This window comes from Carex rostrata, chromosome 34 (genome assembly GCF_964058835.1).
Source record: "Carex rostrata chromosome 34, lpCarRost1.2, whole genome shotgun sequence".
Taxonomy (NCBI): domain Eukaryota; kingdom Viridiplantae; phylum Streptophyta; class Magnoliopsida; order Poales; family Cyperaceae; genus Carex; species Carex rostrata.
This window is the reverse complement of record NC_135951.1, coordinates 4,954,877-4,974,731: the sequence shown is the minus strand read 5'-3', so window position 1 is coordinate 4,974,731 and position 19,855 is coordinate 4,954,877. Positions and strand designations below refer to the sequence as shown.

General features: G+C 35.0%; 1 protein-coding gene and 1 long non-coding RNA gene across 2 annotated transcripts; one reads left to right on the top strand and one right to left on the bottom strand.

Annotated features, from left to right (window-relative positions):
- Positions 1-1,466: 1,466 nt before the first annotated feature.
- Positions 1,467-3,488, top strand: LOC144549195 (PKS-NRPS hybrid synthetase cheA-like). The gene is made up of 2 exons (XM_078297930.1): positions 1,467-2,758; positions 2,859-3,488. Exons 1-2 carry the CDS (start codon positions 1,775-1,777, stop codon positions 3,423-3,425), a joined length of 1,551 nt encoding a protein of 516 aa, XP_078154056.1. The 5' UTR covers positions 1,467-1,774; the 3' UTR covers positions 3,426-3,488.
- An 8,542-nt stretch (positions 3,489-12,030) lies between these two features.
- Positions 12,031-13,122, bottom strand: LOC144549211 (uncharacterized). Its single transcript, XR_013509625.1, has 3 exons — positions 13,075-13,122; positions 12,498-12,591; positions 12,031-12,415 (listed from the first exon to the last, which is right to left on the bottom strand). It is a non-coding gene; the product is annotated as an uncharacterized LOC144549211 (long non-coding RNA).
- Between the last annotated feature and the right edge of the window lie 6,733 nt (positions 13,123-19,855).

The following is a 19,855-nucleotide window of genomic DNA, read 5'->3' as shown; positions in this document are numbered from 1 at the left end:
CGATTTTTTTCCGAATTTTAGAAATTATTCTCGAATTTTTTTCCAAATTTTTCTCAGAACACATATATATATATATATATATGGACTTGGCTACGGTGCTATGGGTAGCTAAGAGGCCTCCCGTGCTACGGCTCAATATTCGACTTTTCAAAATTCTAACGGTCGATCCGAACCGTTCATCTTGTTCTCCATATTAATACGTGCTTTGAGACCAAATTTTACATTTTTTGGAAATTTTTTATTATTTTTTTAGATTTATTGAAAATCGCTGTTTTTCAGACAAATCTGGACCATAAAAAACAGCGATATTCAATAAATCTAAAAAAATAGTAAAAAATTTCCAAAAAATATAAAATTTGGTCTCCAAGCACGTATTAATATGGAGAACAAGATGAACGGTTCGGATCGACCATTAGGATTTTGAAAAGTTGAATATTGAGCCGTAGCACGGGAGGCCTCTTAGCTACCCATAGCATATTAGCCAAAGGGGAGTGCTATACTGAGGGCAACAATTCAAGTTTTGAGAGCTGAGAGAATAATTTGTTTTTAAATGTCAAATTTACCCTTGCTCTCTTAACGGATGGCTTAAGGAATCGCTGAATCAAAATCCAATTAAACCCGCTTTCCTTACTTTCTCAGTTTCTCGTCTCTCTTGTGTTTGTCCATTTCTCTCCCACTCGCTACAGATACACTTTCTCTCTCACCCGATAATAAAGAATGTTCCTTTCCGTTATATTTCTTTCCTTCTCCTCTCTCTCTCTCTCTCTCTCTCTCTCTCACCTGATAAATAATACCCAATTTCTTTCCTTCATACTAACTCAGAGAATCCAATAGGGAGCCAGTGGAAAATCGTTTCAAAAATTCTGTTCGATTCTTATATCTTTTTCTCCTCCAATTTCTTATAATTTGAAATAGTTTTGTACCCAAGAATGGAAATAAATCAGACTGTAGAATCAATTGACGGAATACTTAGTATGACATCAAATTGTGTGACATACGCTGAAATTCTAGACACAAGCAAGCTTAAAGCCTTGTACTTCGAGCAAGAGAAGCTGATTAAAAACAAGCTTCGTTATTACTCACGAATTCTCAAGCAAAAGTTAAAAGGTAATCTATATTATTGTATTTTTTTTTAATTCAACATAATCCAGTTATGAAAAGGAAAAATTTGGCCTTAGGCAATTCTAGCTATGCACTTGTAGTTCATTCTTAATTAACAAGAATTCACTAACAGTATTGGTAATAAGCATAACAATTTCTGTTATTTAATAACAGTACTGGTAATAACCTTACTAGGGATTAAATTGATTAAATTAAGATGCCATTCTAGAATTAATTAGCACTACTGTAAGGTCTAGTATGGATATATATTAGCACAATTGATACAACTTCTAAAAACTGACCAATATGTTGGATCTTGTGCAACAATTTATTTATAATTCTAAAACACTTTGTACTCTGTTGACAGATGAATTTTAACGAGCCGATCAATAATGATGGCATGGAGAATGAAAAGCTCGAGTTAACCATGTTAAGCTTCGAGACATCTGATGACTTGATCAAGGGAACACGTGCTTTTTTCTCACAAAAAGGTTATGGTTTATCAATTCGTAGCTCGAGAAAAGATAAGTATGTGATTTTGTGATGTGACAGAGGTGGTTGTTATCGAGACCAACGTAATATTTCGATAGAACAAAGAAAAAGAACAACCACAAGTCGTTTAACGGATTGTCAATTTAAGATTAAGGGAAAACGACAAGATAATGGGTTATGGATGATTGAAATAAAGAACTACTTACACAATCATGAAGCTTCGATTGATGTAACCGGACATCCGATATGTCGTAGGCTATCGCAAGAAGAAATAAGAAGTGTTGAACATATGAGTCAATCTAACCCCAAGCTTTCTGCAATCTCAAAAACCATTTACAATGCAAAAGCAAAAATTCGCAAAGATAATCTTGCGGGTCGTTCAGTCATTCAAGCTCTCTTGGAAGAACTTTCCCAAGGTGGTTTCACATACGACATTTTAAGTGAAGAAGACCATCTCACTCATCTATTTTTTGCTCATCCAATGTCGGTGAAGTTAACCCAAAACTTTCCTAATATCTTTATTATGGATTGTACCTACAAAACCAATATGTACAAAATGCCATTACTGGATATTATAGGAATTTCAAGTTTCAACACTTCTTTTTATTCGGGGTTTGCTTTTCTGAAAGGAGAGAGGGAGGAGGATTACATATGGGCATTAAAAAGGTTTAGTAGCATTATGGGTGAGAAACAACCTTGTGTTATCATAACTGACAGAGAGTTTGCATTAATAAATGCAATTAAAATTGTTTTTCCAGAGTGCAAACATTTACTCTGTGTGTGGCATATAGAGAAAAACATACTAACGAAGTGTAAAAAATATTTTGAAACTGAAGAGACTTGGGTAGGTTTTCTGAGTTCTTGGAAAAAGATAGTGTATTCTTCTACTGAGCTTGAATATAATGAACAATGGAAAGAATTTGAATCAACCTACGTGGAGAAAAAGAAAGCATTGGCGTATATTGTAGATGTGTGGCTACCATTGAAAGAGAAGTTTGTCAGTGCATGGACTGATGAATACTTGCACTTCGGCAACCGTGCATCTTCACGAGCAGAATCAGCACATGCCAAACTTAAGATGTATTTACAAGTTTCAACTGGCGATCTTTATGAAGTGCGGAGCAAAATATGTCTCGTAATTGAACATGAATTTAATGAAATTAAGGTACTATAAGCACATATCTTTGGTTCTAATCTCAAATTTTTATTTATGTAACTTTAGAATCACTTAGTTTAATTTGTTGTTGTCTTAAATTTTCTTGTAGGGACAGCTTTCAAGTGAAAAGATTAATCTTCTTCACACTTGCAATACTTCATTTTTTAAAAATGTTGTTTACAATGTGTCTCTTTATGCTCTAAAAGAGCTACAGAAGCAATACATGAAAGCAAAGTTTGGTACTTTGAGTGCGGTTTGCAGTGGGCAATTTACAAAAACTATGGGTCTTCCGTGTGCTCACAAAATGGGTAATTGGAGAAATGAACCGCTAATTCTTGACTCGATACACTCACAATGGCAGATTGTTGGAAGGACCTTGAGTGATTATGCGACTACACACAATGATGACAACGATGATGGCTTTAGTGTCATGCTCGAAGAACTTCGCACTAAGTATCAAGAATGGCCGGCTTCTAAAAAGGAAATTGCTCGTGAAAGGATAAAAGAACTCATAAATCAGTATGATGTTCTATTCGAACCTATTACTCGACCTCCTAAAGGCCGTCCACCAAAGTCAAATAATAAGAGAAAGGCAGTAAGTTCTACGCGACGAGATCCTTCTGGTTTTGAGTTTGTTGAAGCATCCCGTCAATGCGGTTCGAGCAAAAGGACTTGATATGAATATGTAATAGTTGAATTTTGTTGGTTTTAATTTTTTATATGAATATGTTTTATTTTAGTTTGCAGATCATGGATTTTGTCACTTGGCTTTAATTTGTAACTAATGTTGTCACTTTTGAAATATTGTTGGTTTTAATTGGTTTCAGTTTAGAGTAGGTTGTTTGCATGCTGGTACAAGCCTATTTTGTTATTTGCTAGTTTCAGATTTGATAGAATTCTAATGTAAGCAACTAGAACTGATGTGCCAGTGCTCTCATTTTCTGACGCTGTGCTATCATAGCACTGATGTGCCAGTGCTATGGGTTTGTGTTTTGTTGTCTTGTGCTCCAGCTTTGTGCTCTATCATATACCCATGTATAAACTATAATAATTTCATTGATTAAAAAGAATTTTTTTTCAAACAAGATAAACATGCCACTACTAAACAACCAAATTATATAATTCATAAGTAAAAATTAGAACTTTTTTTTTTATTTCAAAGCCCTTGGGCAATTACATCAAGTAACCTTACATCATCAAATTCATAATAGATACGTTACAGCATCTCCACATAGCTACTGGTACTACAAACCAATCAGGTCCTAAAGACTGGAAAAATAAAACCTTTACAATTGCAGGTTAGACCTTGATTTAATCTAAAATGCTTCCAGATCTCAAAACATTCGCTATGCACTCTCCAATCAATATCCAGGGGTGGTTGTGCAGCAGTTGCAACCTCTACCAATTGGGAGCAGTCAGAGAGAAAATTACACATAGCCACACCCCCCCTTCCCCCCACACACACAACATTTGAATTTCCAACAGAGCCTCTTTCATTGCTATTGCTTTAGCCTGCAAAGGTGAACAAGTAAAAATTAAAACTAATGGAAGTCTAAATAACTTTATTATTTTTAAATGGATACAGAGGTTTTCCCGGTCCACCGCGTTCCTCAATTTATCATTATTACACTGCCGAGTCAATGTTCCATCCTAGATTTTCCTTTGACACTAATTATGTTCCTGTATAAAAAAAAGGGAAAGAAAACAAAACAAAAATGTAAATACAATTCATTTATAATCTAGTATAAATGAATAGGTATGCTTTAAGGTAATGAGATACTTAAAGTGTATAGTTCTAAAACTATTATTTAGAGACCACTCACTACAGAAGGATGATTCACTGCCCCGAGGTTACCAGTAGGCCCATCACTTGACACTAAATTCATCAGGGAAGGAACACTTTCTTTGATCCTTCTACACAAGCTTACTACGAGTTTTCACGCAGAAAAATTGATAATTGAAGAAGAATATCAAAATATAGCACATCTGAAATAATATAAAATTAGACAAAAATTTGTAAAGAAAAAGATTAAAAAATCAAAGTCAGTACGTACCAAGATTCTAATTGAAATCGGCATAATGTCATAGAGCTTAGACCAACAATATTGGAAAACTCAAATTAATTCGTACAGAGCAACAGAAGAGGGCGTAAGGGTGGTCGTCGGTACAGATGCTATTGCGGCGGTGGCTGCGGTTAGAGAAGTATGGATCAAAACGGGAAGCATGAAGAGAGCGCAACCGGCGAGTTCGACAACGGCGGTGGTATGGATGCCTTCGACCTTCTTCATTGGTTCTGTAGCGAGTGGGAGAGAAATGGACGAAGACAAGAGAGACGAGAAACTGAGAAAGTAAGGAAAGCGGGTTTAATTTGGATTTTGATTCAGCGATTCATTAAGCCATCCGTTAAGAGAGCAAGGGTAAATTTGACATTTAGAAACAAAGCTCTCAAAACTTGAATTGTTGCCCTCAGTATAGCACTCCCCTTAGCCAAATCCTATATATATATATATATATATTTATTTTTTTTTATTTTTGCTCTCTTGTAGGAATGAGATTTCTGATTCGAATAATTTCGAATAATTTTTGAATTATATCCGAATTATTCCTAAATCATGAATTTTTGACATTGCCGAACCAAACCCGAATAATTCATTTGTCACTATGGTCGTAGGCCTTGTAGGCTTGTATATAGTCGACAGTTCTACACTCTACTTATTCCTTCTCAGTGTAAGTAACACTGATGATAACTCCGTATACACCACACAAAATCCGGCCCACACCAAACGGGGTCAAAGAAAAAATAGAACGCTGGGATGCGACCTATGACTAGGGGTGTCAACGGTACCTTTTTAGCCGTTTATCCGACCCGTATCGTATTCGATAAGGCGGGTATGAGTAAGGTTTTTTTTTCGTTAGCTTATTGGGTATGGGTATGGCCGTATGGGTGAGAATTTTTTTTCGTTAAATAAATGGGTAAGGGTATGGGTAATGACTATTTCGTACCCGTTACCCTATAGGGTAATTATAAAATCCAAATATATATTCAATTCAATTTCCAACCCACTTAAATGTATACTCAATTCAATTTTCAACCCACTTAAATGTATATTCGTGTTTTTGAATTTTTATTCTTTATAAAAAATAATTTAGTTGGAATTGATTGCACATTTATTTTATTTTTTATGAGAAATGCAATTATATATGTGTTAAAATGAATGAGTTTTTGATGTTTAATTTGTAAAATATAATAAAACTAATTATTATACTAGTATTATCCGTTATTCACCCGCTACCGTTTTGTTACCCGATAATATTAACGGGTAAGGGTAGGGTAGGGTAAGATCAATTTTTAATGGGTATGGGTAGGGTATGGGTAAGGTCAATTTTAATGGGTATGGGTATGAAAATGTCTCCACCCGACCCGTACCGTACCCATTGACACCCCTACCTATGACTATGAGCGGATAGTAATTATTTATTAAGAAGTGTACTCCATTTGAAAACTACAATTGCAAATTTGCAATCTTCTCTCTTTAATATTCATTCCTCTATTCCCAGCAAATAAAAAAAAAAAAAAAAAATCTCTACTAAGCGCTTCTTCTCTCAGGAAGGAAGCGTATCACAAAATTGAAATACCTTTTGTATCATTGTAGTTAAGTTAGGAAGTGATATTTTCAGATTTTAAAATGCTATATTATGATTCTAATTATTACATTATACTAACTTTATCTTTATTAAATATCTTATATTTTTTTCTATAAAAAAATATCATCTATATTTGTTTGAAACAGTTATGCATACACCGCCCTTGAGAAATGAAAGAATTAGTGCATTTGATAGATTAATTCTCAGGAAATCAGAAATGCAATTTTGTTTTGTGGCACAGTATGATTAAGAATAGACAATGCATCATCAGAAATAATATATTAGTTTTAATCAAGGACACTATATTAAGGCAAAAAGTTATGTGAATCATCTTTTAACATTCTTTTGGGGAAAACAAATTAGAGAACATCTAAACTAAAAATAGATAATGCATCTTAATAACAGCAGATTTATTTCCGTAAGAAAGAAAGTGTAAAAGGGCAAATGGGCATAAAACGACAAAAAAAATATCTCTCATATCTTCATAATCAAAATCTTGCTTTAATTGAATGACAAAAAAAAAAAATTGCTTTAATTTAACACCCCTAAAAATTTGTGCATTTGATTGGCCGGCGTTGATTTTCTCAGGAAATGAGAAATGTGATTTTTTTTTGTGGTTTCATATGTGCAATATGATTACTGTATGAAATCACATGTTTCCTTAATCTTCATAAATAATATTAACATTAAATCAACGACAACATAATGACATATACAAGTCAAAGAGTTATGTGGATTATATATCTTGTAAAATTCTTATGAAAAAATAAAATCAAGAACAGATTATGCATCCCAAAATGAAAATAATGTAACCAAATCCAATACTAATGTAATAATCTATTTTTATAATTTAATTCTATTTTTATAATTTAATTCTACGTACCAAGACTTACATTTAAACCATATTGACAACAGGCTTCAAAATGGATATAAAAATAAAAATAAAAATAAAAATAAAAACTCAGCTATTTATAATATAAATCTTGTTATGAATATAATACCAAATTTGACTGGTACGTTGTTGGTGTCATATGACACTAACTCCAAAAAATAATGAATAGACTTCAAACAAATAATTTATACCGTTCAAGTCGATTTACTTTACGAGTAATATATTTACATGCAAAACAATTTTTTTTTGATAATAAGGCTAATGCCTACTTCATTGAAGCAAAAAAAATAAATATTGAAAATTTAATTGAATGGCCAGTGAGGAAATCGTGGGAAAAGAGGCATCAAGCAAAGTATCGATAATTTCCATCTGGCCAACCAAATATAGCATATCTTATTGGACATTTTGGTTCTCCAATTCAAAGAGGAGGCTAGAGGATTCACATTTCACATTGAGGAGAGAGTGAGAGAGAGACGCATGCCGACGGGCTTCTCCTAAAATAAAAAGAGAATTATTTTGGGTTTCCGTGTCAAAGTTGTCAACATTCCTCATTATTGAGAAAATCGGTATCGTCTAATCAGAATTCGGAGATTAATTTGAAAATCTACAAAACCTTTATAAGCTTAAATTTTAAATTACTTGGACATGGTTGACCAATGGTTTTGGGAGTAACCTCCGTACCTTGGATAGTAGGATGGCCCCTTGATGAATGAGTCTAATGGCGTATACTAATGCTGCCGCAGTTCTTATTTAGTGGTTGTAGGCGTAGTCACAAAATTCGCGAATTAAACTCCGAATTAAACATGAATAATTCGGTTTTTTTGTGATGCCGAACCGAATGTCGAATTATTCGGATGACCGAATTAAACCTGAATAATTCGCGATTTTTTTCCGAATTTTAGAAATTATTCTCGAATTTTTTTCCAAATTTTTCTCAGAACATATATATATATATATATATATATATATGGACTTGGCTACGGTGCTATGGGTAGCTAAGAGGCCTCCCGTGCTACGGCTCAATATTCGACTTTTCAAAATTCTAACGGTCGATCCGAACCGTTCATCTTGTTCTCCATATTAATACGTGCTTGGAGACCAAATTTTACATTTTTTGGAAATTTTTTATTATTTTTTTAGATTTATTGAAAATCGCTGTTTTTCAGACAAATCTGGACCATAAAAAACAGCGATATTCAATAAATCTAAAAAAATAGTAAAAAATTTCCAAAAAAATATAAAATTTGGTCTCCAAGCACGTATTAATATGGAGAACAAGATGAACGGTTCGGATCGACCATTAGGATTTTGAAAAGTTGAATATTGAGCCGTAGCACGGGAGGCCTCTTAGCTACCCATAGCATATTAGCCAAATCCTATATATATATATATATATATTTTTATTTTTTTATTTTTGCTCTCCTGTAGGAATGAGATTTCTGATTCGAATAATTTCGAATAATTTTTGAATTATATCCGAATTATTCCTAAATCATGAATTTTTGACATTGCCGAACCAAACCCGAATAATTCATTTGTCACTATGGTCGTAGGCCTTGTAGGCTTGTATATAGTCGACAGTTCTACACTCTACTTATTCCTTCTCAGTGTAAGTAACACTGATGATAACTCCGTATACACCACACAAAATCCGGCCCACACCAAACGGGGTCAAAGAAAAAATAGAACGCTGGGATGCGACCTATGACTAGGGGTGTCAACGGTACCTTTTTAGCCGTTTATCCGACCCGTATCGTATTCGATAAGGCGGGTATGAGTAAGGTTTTTTTTTCGTTAGCTTATTGGGTATGGGTATGGCCGTATGGGTGAGAATTTTTTTTCGTTAAATAAATGGGTAAGGGTATGGGTAATGACTATTTCGTACCCGTTACCCTATAGGGTAATTATAAAATCCAAATATATATTCAATTCAATTTCCAACCCACTTAAATGTATACTCAATTCAATTTTCAACCCACTTAAATGTATATTCGTGTTTTTGAATTTTTATTCTTTATAAAAAATAATTTAGTTGGAATTGATTGCACATTTATTTTATTTTTTATGAGAAATGCAATTATATATGTGTTAAAATGAATGAGTTTTTGATGTTTAATTTGTAAAATATAATAAAACTAATTATTATACTAGTATTATCCGTTATTCACCCGCTACCGTTTTGTTACCCGATAATATTAACGGGTAAGGGTAGGGTAGGGTAAGATCAATTTTTAATGGGTATGGGTAGGGTATGGGTAAGGTCAATTTTAATGGGTATGGGTATGAAAATGTCTCCACCCGACCCGTACCGTACCCATTGACACCCCTACCTATGACTATGAGCGGATAGTAATTATTTATTAAGAAGTGTACTCCATTTGAAAACTACAATTGCAAATTTGCAATCTTCTCTCTTTAATATTCATTCCTCTATTCCCAGCAAATAAAAAAAAAAAAAAAAAATCTCTACTAAGCGCTTCTTCTCTCAGGAAGGATGCGTATCACAAAATTGAAATGCCTCCGACTCCAAATAAGTACCGTGGTGTAATGCACCCATTGATTTTCTTGTGAATCCTTCCAATCCTGTTGATTCTCTACACTCTCTCCTTGCTCATTGGCCTTGTTGCGATTGCTGGGTAATCTGAGCAAGATTTGTGCGTGTGTAATTTTGTTAATTTCTTCTTCTTTTTTCTTGGGAGAGTTTAGACTGAGATGATTATTAAATGATTTCAGGGGAGCTTTAACATGCTGCTGCTGTGACAACTGTGTCATGAATGGACTATTGTTTGTTGCCGATTCTCTAAAAAAGGTGGATTTGCTACGAATTTCCTCTAGTTTGCGTTGAATCAGACTTCGTCGTGACTCGAATCGCGTAGGCTGCGATTTGGAGTGCCACACACGGATCGGAGGTTGTTTGACAGCCTCAGAAAATAGTTTAGGCCCATGTTTGACCGCCATTAATGGCCGTAGATGGACCTCTGGGCCTTGATTACGAGCGAGTCTGGCAAATTTTGCCGAAAGACGATCCATCTGCCTTTGAGGAATTGACATGATTGCAATTCAATCTTCAAATTCTCGCGATTTTCTGGATTTTTTCGTTTTCTTTGTTGTTTCTTTTTTCTTTTTTGCTTTCTTTTTTCTTTTCTTTTTTTGCGCCTTTTTTTCTTTTCTTTTTTTCCAGTTTTGTCTAGGAGGGCATATCCCATTAGAAAGGCTAAAATAAATATTAAGTCAGACTATCAAAAATGTTAAAAAATAAATACATTAAGATTAACTTAAATATTAAAACTCTCACATTTGACCGCTTCACTTGATATAAATTTAAAAAATTATAAATTCTGCAAGTAAATGCACAACTAATGAAAATAGATCAGTTTGAACGGTTTGAAATCAATTCAATAAGTATTAGTGTTAGTGATATATAGACTAAAATAACACTAATATGGTACTAACCGGTCTCTGTAATATCCTATAACAATACTTCTATGTTCCCATTAGAAAGGGACCTTTATTTAATTTTTTTTCCGTGCCTCTCGTTTTATAATCTAACCTTCTACTGACTTGAATAAAAGAAAACTATTGCTGACTCCTGGCATGACTAGTTAATTAAACTAATGAAGGAATTTCTTAAGAATTGAAAACGCCATGGAGAAAAAGCAACATTGCATTTACTGAATTACATTGACACATTAATCGACTGATTAATTTCACAAAAAATAGAAACTTTCAAGAAAGTAAAAAAAAAAAGGCCTTGTGGAAGAAGCAAAATTGCATTTATTGATTCCCCATCTAGCTCCTTATAGATCAAGTCTTGTGTGGTTAGGTCAGACTGAGAGGTACATAAATCATAAATGAACAAGTCTACTTCAGATTTTGTGAATCTTTTTTGGAATCTCATATCAATTAATATTTTCACTGTTATCATTAAGGTGAGAGTTTATTTACAATAAATTAATTTGATAATTATGACATTTGTAAAAATTAACTTACATTTTTATAATCCAACTATAGATGTAATTTATAGTTTATACATATTACATACATAAAATGATGAAAAGTTTGACCGTCATCAAGGGAAATAAAATTCTTAACGGTCAAAATTTAATTAAAGTTAATGGAATATCAAATGATATTAAAATTTCATGAAAAATTTGATACATGTCTATAATTATTATATTTTAAAAAAATTATGGCTTGATTTTAGAAGGAATTGTCAAAGTAAGTCGTTCCTTACGAGGTCACCAAATTTGAGTAATTATTAAGTTAGCCTTGAATGGAACAAATTAACAATGAAAGAACCCCCCCCCCCCCCCCCCCCAAAAAAAAAAAAAAAAAAAAAAAAAAATTGCGAATGGGTATTCGACTGATCCAACCGATTTAAACAATATGTACTTCAGACTTCGGCTTAATAAAATGATTAAAATCATGATCTAATTAAATAACTCAAGTATTATATACTTTAAACCAGCATAAAATAAGATGAAGGTCAAAATTTTAAAATGGGCAAGAAGCACCATATATTATAGGTAGTAGGCCTAGTGAGACGAAATATTTTAAGGCTTTGTTTGACTGTTGTCCGTTGAAATACCTCTAACTTATTCAAAATGTTATTTTAAGGCTTTGTTAATTATTTTCATAAAAGCTGGGACTTTTATAAAAAAATATTTAAAATGTTTCCAGACCGCTTCTCCGAAAATGGAATCAAATTTTCAAATAAGAGACGAAAGAAAGAGGTCTAGACATGGACATCTGAACATTCAATTTAATCATAACCAGGAAAATAAAAGGTCTCAAGGTGATGGTTGCGACCAAGTAAAATAATATCAAAGAACCAGCAAATAAATACATAAAAGTTATCAAAAAAAAAAAATACACCAAGAAATAAAGAGAATCACAAGTAGTTGACACTAATCTTTACCTCAGTACATATCAATTAATTATATGATATCATATCATACAAAAGGAGAAATAATTAAGGAACAACAGTATATACCCAGCTGAAGTAAAAACACATGATTGAGGTAATTGACTTTACAATAAACTACACCAAAGAATTAATATTCTATAAGATGGAAATTATGATTCCATGTACTGAGAGGGAGGAGGGCTTACTTTTGTTTTCTCCACACCTGTAAAATTTATTATCATCTCAAACGAACAATAATTCCAGAATGAATGATAAATAATTAGTTCAATGTGAAAAGAAATTACCATATGCACTGCGAATCTCAACCTCGCGCCATTCTTGAACGAGAGCGCAACAGCAACACATGAGATGTGATAGAAAATCATCACAAAACCCTCCCTGTAGGTAAAAACCAGAATAGAATTATATAAACATTTTTGGTTCAGACAAAGGGAAATTTTGTGAAGCAAACTCCAAACTTTCAGCATTTTATGCAAAAATACCCAAGAGAGGTTTAGTGAATTAGAGAACAAATTAAAAGCCCAGTTAATCAGCATGTAAGGTACCTTATGCCTTAATTATGTGACAATTTTGACAAAATGACAACAATAATTATAACAATAGCAACTGACCTCTCATTTGTATTCATTGCAATTATTCTTAGTGACATTAACTGAATTGATCGCATGAACGGGCATTAAATGTCATAACAATCAACCAGTGAAAGAGACCTTTCTTTTTAGTTTCTCCAACATTGTACTAAAGCTTTCTTTAAATCCAAGTGGTCCCAGGGATATGTACAAATATTGGGCATAAGAATCATGTATCCTTGATCAAAACATATACTAATTGCGAAAAATCAAACTTGAGAAGAATTCCTACAGTTATGTTGAGCGTCTGCCGAAGCCTTCTTCTGACGCAACATGTGTACCGAAATTTTTATTAATAGAAAATATATTAAAAAAATATTCAGATTAGAGAACATTTTTGATTTTTTTCGAGATATAGGGAAAACGTTTTGATTTATCATGGTCTCTGGCCGTTATGGCTTATCACGGCCAGGATTAACACTAATTACTGCACTTATTAAAAAAAAAAAAAAAGAAAGAGTTCCTGGCCGTGATTGATAATCACGGCCAGAATTCAAATCCAGTGCAATATCTGACCGTGTAGAATGAACAAGTGTAGAATGAGATCTGAGTTTGTCCATTTTAATATGGCATATATGCTGGCCGTGATTATCAATCACGGCCAGGAAATTTTTTTATTTTTTTTATTTTAATAAGTGCGGTAATTAGTGCTAATTTTGGCCGTGAAAGCCATAACGGCCAAAGGCCATGATAAATCAAAACATTTTCTCTATATCTCGAAAAAAATCAAAAGTGTTCTCTAATCTGGATATTTTTTTATTATATTTCCTATTAATAAAAATTTCGGAACATGTGTAACAGCAGCATGACAGTATGAGGGTATAAGCCATCAAATCATTACATGCCTCGGCCGGAGCTAAAAAAAACTTGCAATTTCAGTCTTGCTATATTCCTTGATTTAATATCATTTATAAAAAAGTAAACAATATATTCTAAGAGGAATGCAAACACCTACTAATAGGCCTCTTCTTCGCAACCGATGCTATTTTGGAGAATGTTCCACAAGGAAAGAAGAATGTCTTCAAGCCTGTCAAGATTTTGAAAAAAAAAATGTATATAAGAAGTAGAATTGGTGATTTTATTACTTGAAAAACTTGTTGAGATTTATGTTTATTGCATTATAGAGAAATTACAGGGTCGTTTTAGTAAGAAGTGAATTATAGTGAATTGTAGGGACCCGTTGATAAGATGTAACGCCTATAAGGCGTGAAGGAAACAAGAAATAAAATAACATTTCACTTTTTATTATTCTTTTTGGTATCAAGAGCTAGGTTTAACAGCTGCTCCATTTTTTCCCGTTTTTTCTATTTTTTTCGAATTTACTGTAGCTACAGTGACCGCGAAGCCCAACCAGAGAGGAGCTCCGTCCGGCCCCGCCTAGGCTCCGCCTGGGTCCGCTCGGCCCCTCTCGGCCCCGCCTGGTCTCGCTGTGGCTGTCACAGATCCGAGCCAAATCAGCTCCGATCTCTTCTATGAGCTAGTTCTGCCCTCTCTCTGCTCCGCCTAAGTCTGATCCGAGCACAGTAGCTCCGCCACCTCCTCCTCTTGTCCGAGCACAAAACCACCACATTTGGCTCCGTTTTTTGCTTAGGTCAGATCTGAACTTGCTCTTCTCCTCTTCTTTGGCCGGTTCTCCTTCTTCTAGGTCGAACCAAAGGTACAAAAGGTTGTTCTTTGCTTGATTTGGCCGGCGTGGGGGGCCTACACCCCACGACACCCGAGATGCTGGTTTAGATCGAGTGTTCGATCGGATTTGGGCTCAAATCTTGATGAGATAGATCAAGATCGGGTTAAGAAGAAGAAGAAGAAAGGGGGAGATGATGTGGATCTCGATCTTAACGGTGTAAGATCGGGTCTAAGAGAGTAATAGAAAGGATTTGAACTTGGATTGATACGTGAGGCGTAGATTTGAGTCGGATCAATGTCAGAGGAGGAGACGGGAAATGCGTTTGCGAAGGCTTGCGCAAAGCTGACCTCTGATGAGATGGCTGTCATGGTGCGACGAGCGTTGGCCGTGTACCAAGCTTCTGTTGAGAGCAAGCCGAAGGTGCAGAAGGTTGAGCTGCCACCTATCGACATGAGACTCGAAGGGAAGGATCTTGAGGGGTACTTAACTGAGGAGACCCGGATTACGCTACAGGCTGGGGCAGTAGGACTTCTAGGGTTGAAGTCAGCACTAGCGGCCTCCAACTCAGGTCATACAGGTAACACAAGGTTCAGAGGCGAGCCTCAATGGTGTTACAGATGCGGTGAGATAGGTCACCTGAAGCAGGCATGTCCTAAGCCACCAAAGGAGAGAGATACAGGTGGGAAGGGGCAGCTTGGGAGTCGTGGCCGCGGCCGTGGAGGTCGAAGAGGCGGAAGAGGAGCCAACCGGACACATCTGATGGTTGCAGTGTTAGTTTGTAATAATCTAGAAGTCAATAATACGATAATTTATCATAAAGCTTTGTTCATGAATTGGATGATTAATATCATTTTGTTGCCTTGAGTATTATTGAATTTATGGATCATTTCGAGTTCATGACTGAAATTGTGAAACTCCATAATATAGATAATATATACTCTTAAAAGGTCACTGACCAAGGTAATTAGCAGGAACACTAATTACCGCTATAAGGTTAGTATGTGGATTAAAAGATGGTTAAGTTTTACAAACCACCTGACACGAGATGTCATTTTAATCACATAGATACATGTTCTAGGAACATGGTATTTGACAGACCCCGAATGAAACACTAAATAGAATTGTGTTCGTATCATTTATGTTTTTCATTCAGTGTCAAAGTTCTACAGTATGAGGTATTTATCGTTCCCAGTAAGAAATATATATGAGTGAGTGTTATCTAACGTTGTCCGTAAAAAGCAGCCATAACGGTAGCATTTCCATATATATAACTTAGCTGAGGAAGTGATAGTCTACCAAGAATACTACTTGTCCCTCGTATCTCTATACGAGCTATAACATCACTGGGCCCCTTGATAGAGTTAGATTATCTGCATGCGGTATAATTACAAGAGTAATTATATTTGATAATCTACTCAAGATCAAGAAAATATACAGTTAACAAGGATGACACATATCTACCTTAAAACTGATCTGATAGCTATGAGACAGAAGAACTGACACAAGTAAATTGTTTACTGGATCGTGATATTGTACAGTACAGCATCATCTGTGTAATTGGACGGTCATGATGTGTTGCCAGATGCCACCCATGACTAACAGAAGTTAAAACAGTTTTAACTCTGTTTACCAACATAACACAGATCCTATTGGGTCACACCATATAGGAGCTACTCGGAGAATCTTACTGATTAATTATAAATTGATTATAATTAATATTAAGATGGTTATAATTAATTATACGTGTTATAATTAAATTATAAATGTTATGTAAAAATAAAAAGCAAAAACACTGGTTAATTTATAAACGTGTGTGACACGTTGTATAAAAGTTAACCGGTTAATTTATAAATGTGCAGGACACGTTGTATAAATTACCGAAACAACAAACCGCAAGAAAAATATATATATAATTGTTCAGAATAATTATACGAATATTATTTGTGTTCGGGCCGAGGGCATTCGGGTCTTTTCAGATTCGTCCTTATCCGCAGACATGTCATCGATCCTATCCAGATGGCATGTCATCAATCCTATCCACAAGGGAAAAATGGTCATTTCACACCTATGCCACCTTGCATGTGTAGAAACATGGAGAAGAGTGTGGAAGAGTGTGGAAGGGGCATTTTGGTCATTTGACATATAAAAGGATGAGGTGTCAATGGAATACCTTGTAAATAGACCGAACTTGGAGGGCATTTTGGTCCTTTGGCATCCGACCCTAAACCCTATAAATAGGGGTGGAGGGGTAGAGAGAAATTCACCAATTCACTCGTACCGTTTCGTGCAGAATCGGATCGGTATTTTCTCTCTTTCTCGGTTTCTCTCCCAAATAGTGTTTCGGTTGAGAAAAGAAAGTTATACGTAGTTGACGTATAATCTTGCGGGTTGTTGTGGAGTATATTTACGGGATCGATGAATAGTGTTTTACCGAATTTCGCGGTATGTCAATTTTGCATATTGATGAAACTGAGCAACCGAAAATTCGTGTTTACGGGTTTTCGTCTTTTCCCCGTGAATAGTGTTTTTGCAGAATTCCGCGGTTTACGGTATTTCTGGCAGAAGAAATAAACCGCTCTCCGGTTAGTCCTGGTGGATAACCGATAGAGGCATCAGACGTCTGATGCTCCGTTTCGAGTCGATTCCTTCCCTGGTGAGGCTCTACTCGCTCGGTCTGCATTCCAACTGTGATTTGGAAACAAGGTATAAATATGTTATATTAATCTATTTAATTTGTAAGTAGATTAAAGTTTTAGAAATCAATCATGGAGTAGATCTGTAAAAGGATTAAATTGGGTTTTGATGCCAAAGGAATACTGAAGGTGGACCGCCTTGGAAAGTTTCCTGACATACCCCGTTTAATCCTGAGCTTAAGTTGGCTGTAGAAATTTTTGTTCTACGGTCATTCCGCACCTTAAGCCTAAAGGGGTTTCGGTCAGCACACCGCGTATAAACCCCAACAGTGGTATCAGAGCACAAGGCTCTCCCGCTGATTGATTTTCTAAAAGTTATAACTTATGCAAATTAGGTGCATATACCGCATATCGGTTTAATTCTTACATTTGCAGCTTAAGTCCAAAACCGATTAGAAATGAGATTTTCTTGGATCGGTTCTACCGACTAAGAAAGTTCAATTAGATTTAAGCTTTCTTTATGCTTTCTTATGAAATGTAAACTTTTACATTTCTTGGATCGGTTTTCCGACCGAGAAAGATAAAATAGGATTTTATGCTTTCTTTATGTTTTCGTTTTCAAAACTTTCAACTGCGTTTGAGTATATCTAAGAATGTGATGAAGCAATAAAGTACCCAAGTAAGAACTGCTAATCTCCACCCGTAAATGACAAGGTTAATGACAAGAAAAGTCTCGGCTTTTCGTCTAACCCTCGTTTACGTGTCCTGATAGCTGGCCCAAAGGGGACTTTGTCACGTTACCAAATTACTCTTACGCTTTTGAAATGGCAAAATTTAGTGTAAGTTTTTCGCCTTTTCGAAAACCTTCGGATAAGTAAAGTTCATCGAAGAATGTGATGAAGCAATAAAGTACCTGAGTAAGAGCTGTCATTTCCACACAAGAAAGAGATGGTTCTGTCTAGGAAAGATTGAGTCTAAAGCGGTCCTTGTGACCCCGATCTTTCCTGGGAGCCCCTTTCACGTGTCCTAATGGCTGGCCCAAAAGGAACTTTGTCACATTACCAAATTGCTTTATGGACCGAAAAGAATATCTGATTTTAAAACATATAAATTGTTTATGTGCTTTAAATGGTATAAATAAGAACTGAGCATAGCTGCAAAATAAAGAATTGATAACTGATAGATTATATACCCGACTTGGTCCTGTATATAAGTAAATTAGATTTACTGCTTTAAAATGAAAAATGAGTAAAATTAGATTTACCGTCTTTCTAAGGAACCGTGAAAGAAAACTTTCTTTGAAGAAAAATATGAATGTGTGATCACATTTGACATTGTTTCTTTCTGACTTCCTTTCCACGACTGCTTACTGAAGCATATGAAAGAGATCTTTTAGGAAAATGTAAATGAGATCATATTCACTATTCTTTCTGTCTGACTTCCTTTCCACGACTGCTTACTGAAGCATATGAAAGAGGTCTTTGAGGAAGATAGGAAGTGGATCACAATCGGTATTTTTTCTGACAAGCAACTTTCACGTGTCCGTAATGCTAACCAAGGTCAACATTACAAACTGAAAGAAATATACGTGACTCGGTCACATATATAGGTAAATCAGATTTACTGCTATCATATAAAAACATATAGATTAGATTTATCATTTTTATAAGAAACCATAAAAACTACCTCTACAAGATAGATGGTAGCTAGAGTCAGTTTCAAGAACTGACTGCTTAACCAAGTCAAAGCATATGAAAAAGGTACTGCTAAGAATAGAAAGTAATGGGGATCATATTCGGTATTCTTTCTAGACTTCCTTTCCACGACTGCTTAATGAAGCATATGAAAGAGGTCTCTTTAAATACGAATAGAATCACATTAGTCGTTCTTTCTGGCGAAATGGTACTGCTAAGGATAGAAAGTAATGGGGATCACATTCGGTATTCTTTCTAGACTTCCTTTCCACGACTGCTTAATGAAGCATATGAAAGAGGTCTCTTTAGATATGAATAAAATCACATTAGTCGTTCTTTCTGGCAAACCTCCTTTTAAATATTGCTGACACTGTTAAGCATAAACACCAACCCATTAAATATTAAGTAGTATGCCCTTCCCACTCTATCCTCCTCAAACCATTGTTCATTGGTTGATGATTAACCTGCTCAGTGGGCATCGCCTTTTATCTTTGGTGGTCGAGGGTTATGTGAGATATAACAAAACAAAATAGAGTGAGGTTACTTACCGATGATTTCTAAAAGAGTTTTAGGCTCGGGGCAAAGTCTTCGTTAAATACACGTGATGTTTTAACGAAACTAATAATCACAAAGAGATGTGATTAGCAAGTTTGCTTACCTAAGATAACTGATAGCCATGATATGCATACACTGCCTTGGTTATTGGTGAAAATATGGATCTTGGTCCTACTGCAAACGGGAATAGAACAAATTTGCAGTGGGAGTTTTATTATTGGAATAAAACATTACATGAACAAAGCTAAAATATTTACATTAAACGTTGTAGAAATATGGCTAAAGAAACGTCTTTCTCTTTACGCTCCCTACTCGAAAAGGTAGACATACATGAGAAAAGGGAATATATCCTAAATACATCGGTCCCTGCTGAAATAGTAGAGAGCAGCTCTTTCAGTACTCACACGCTTCGTATGACAAGCGATGATGAGAAACTGGAGAAGCTTAACTGTCCGTGGAGCCACGAGTTGGCCACAGAAGTTATCCTGAACTCATTTCCTCCCA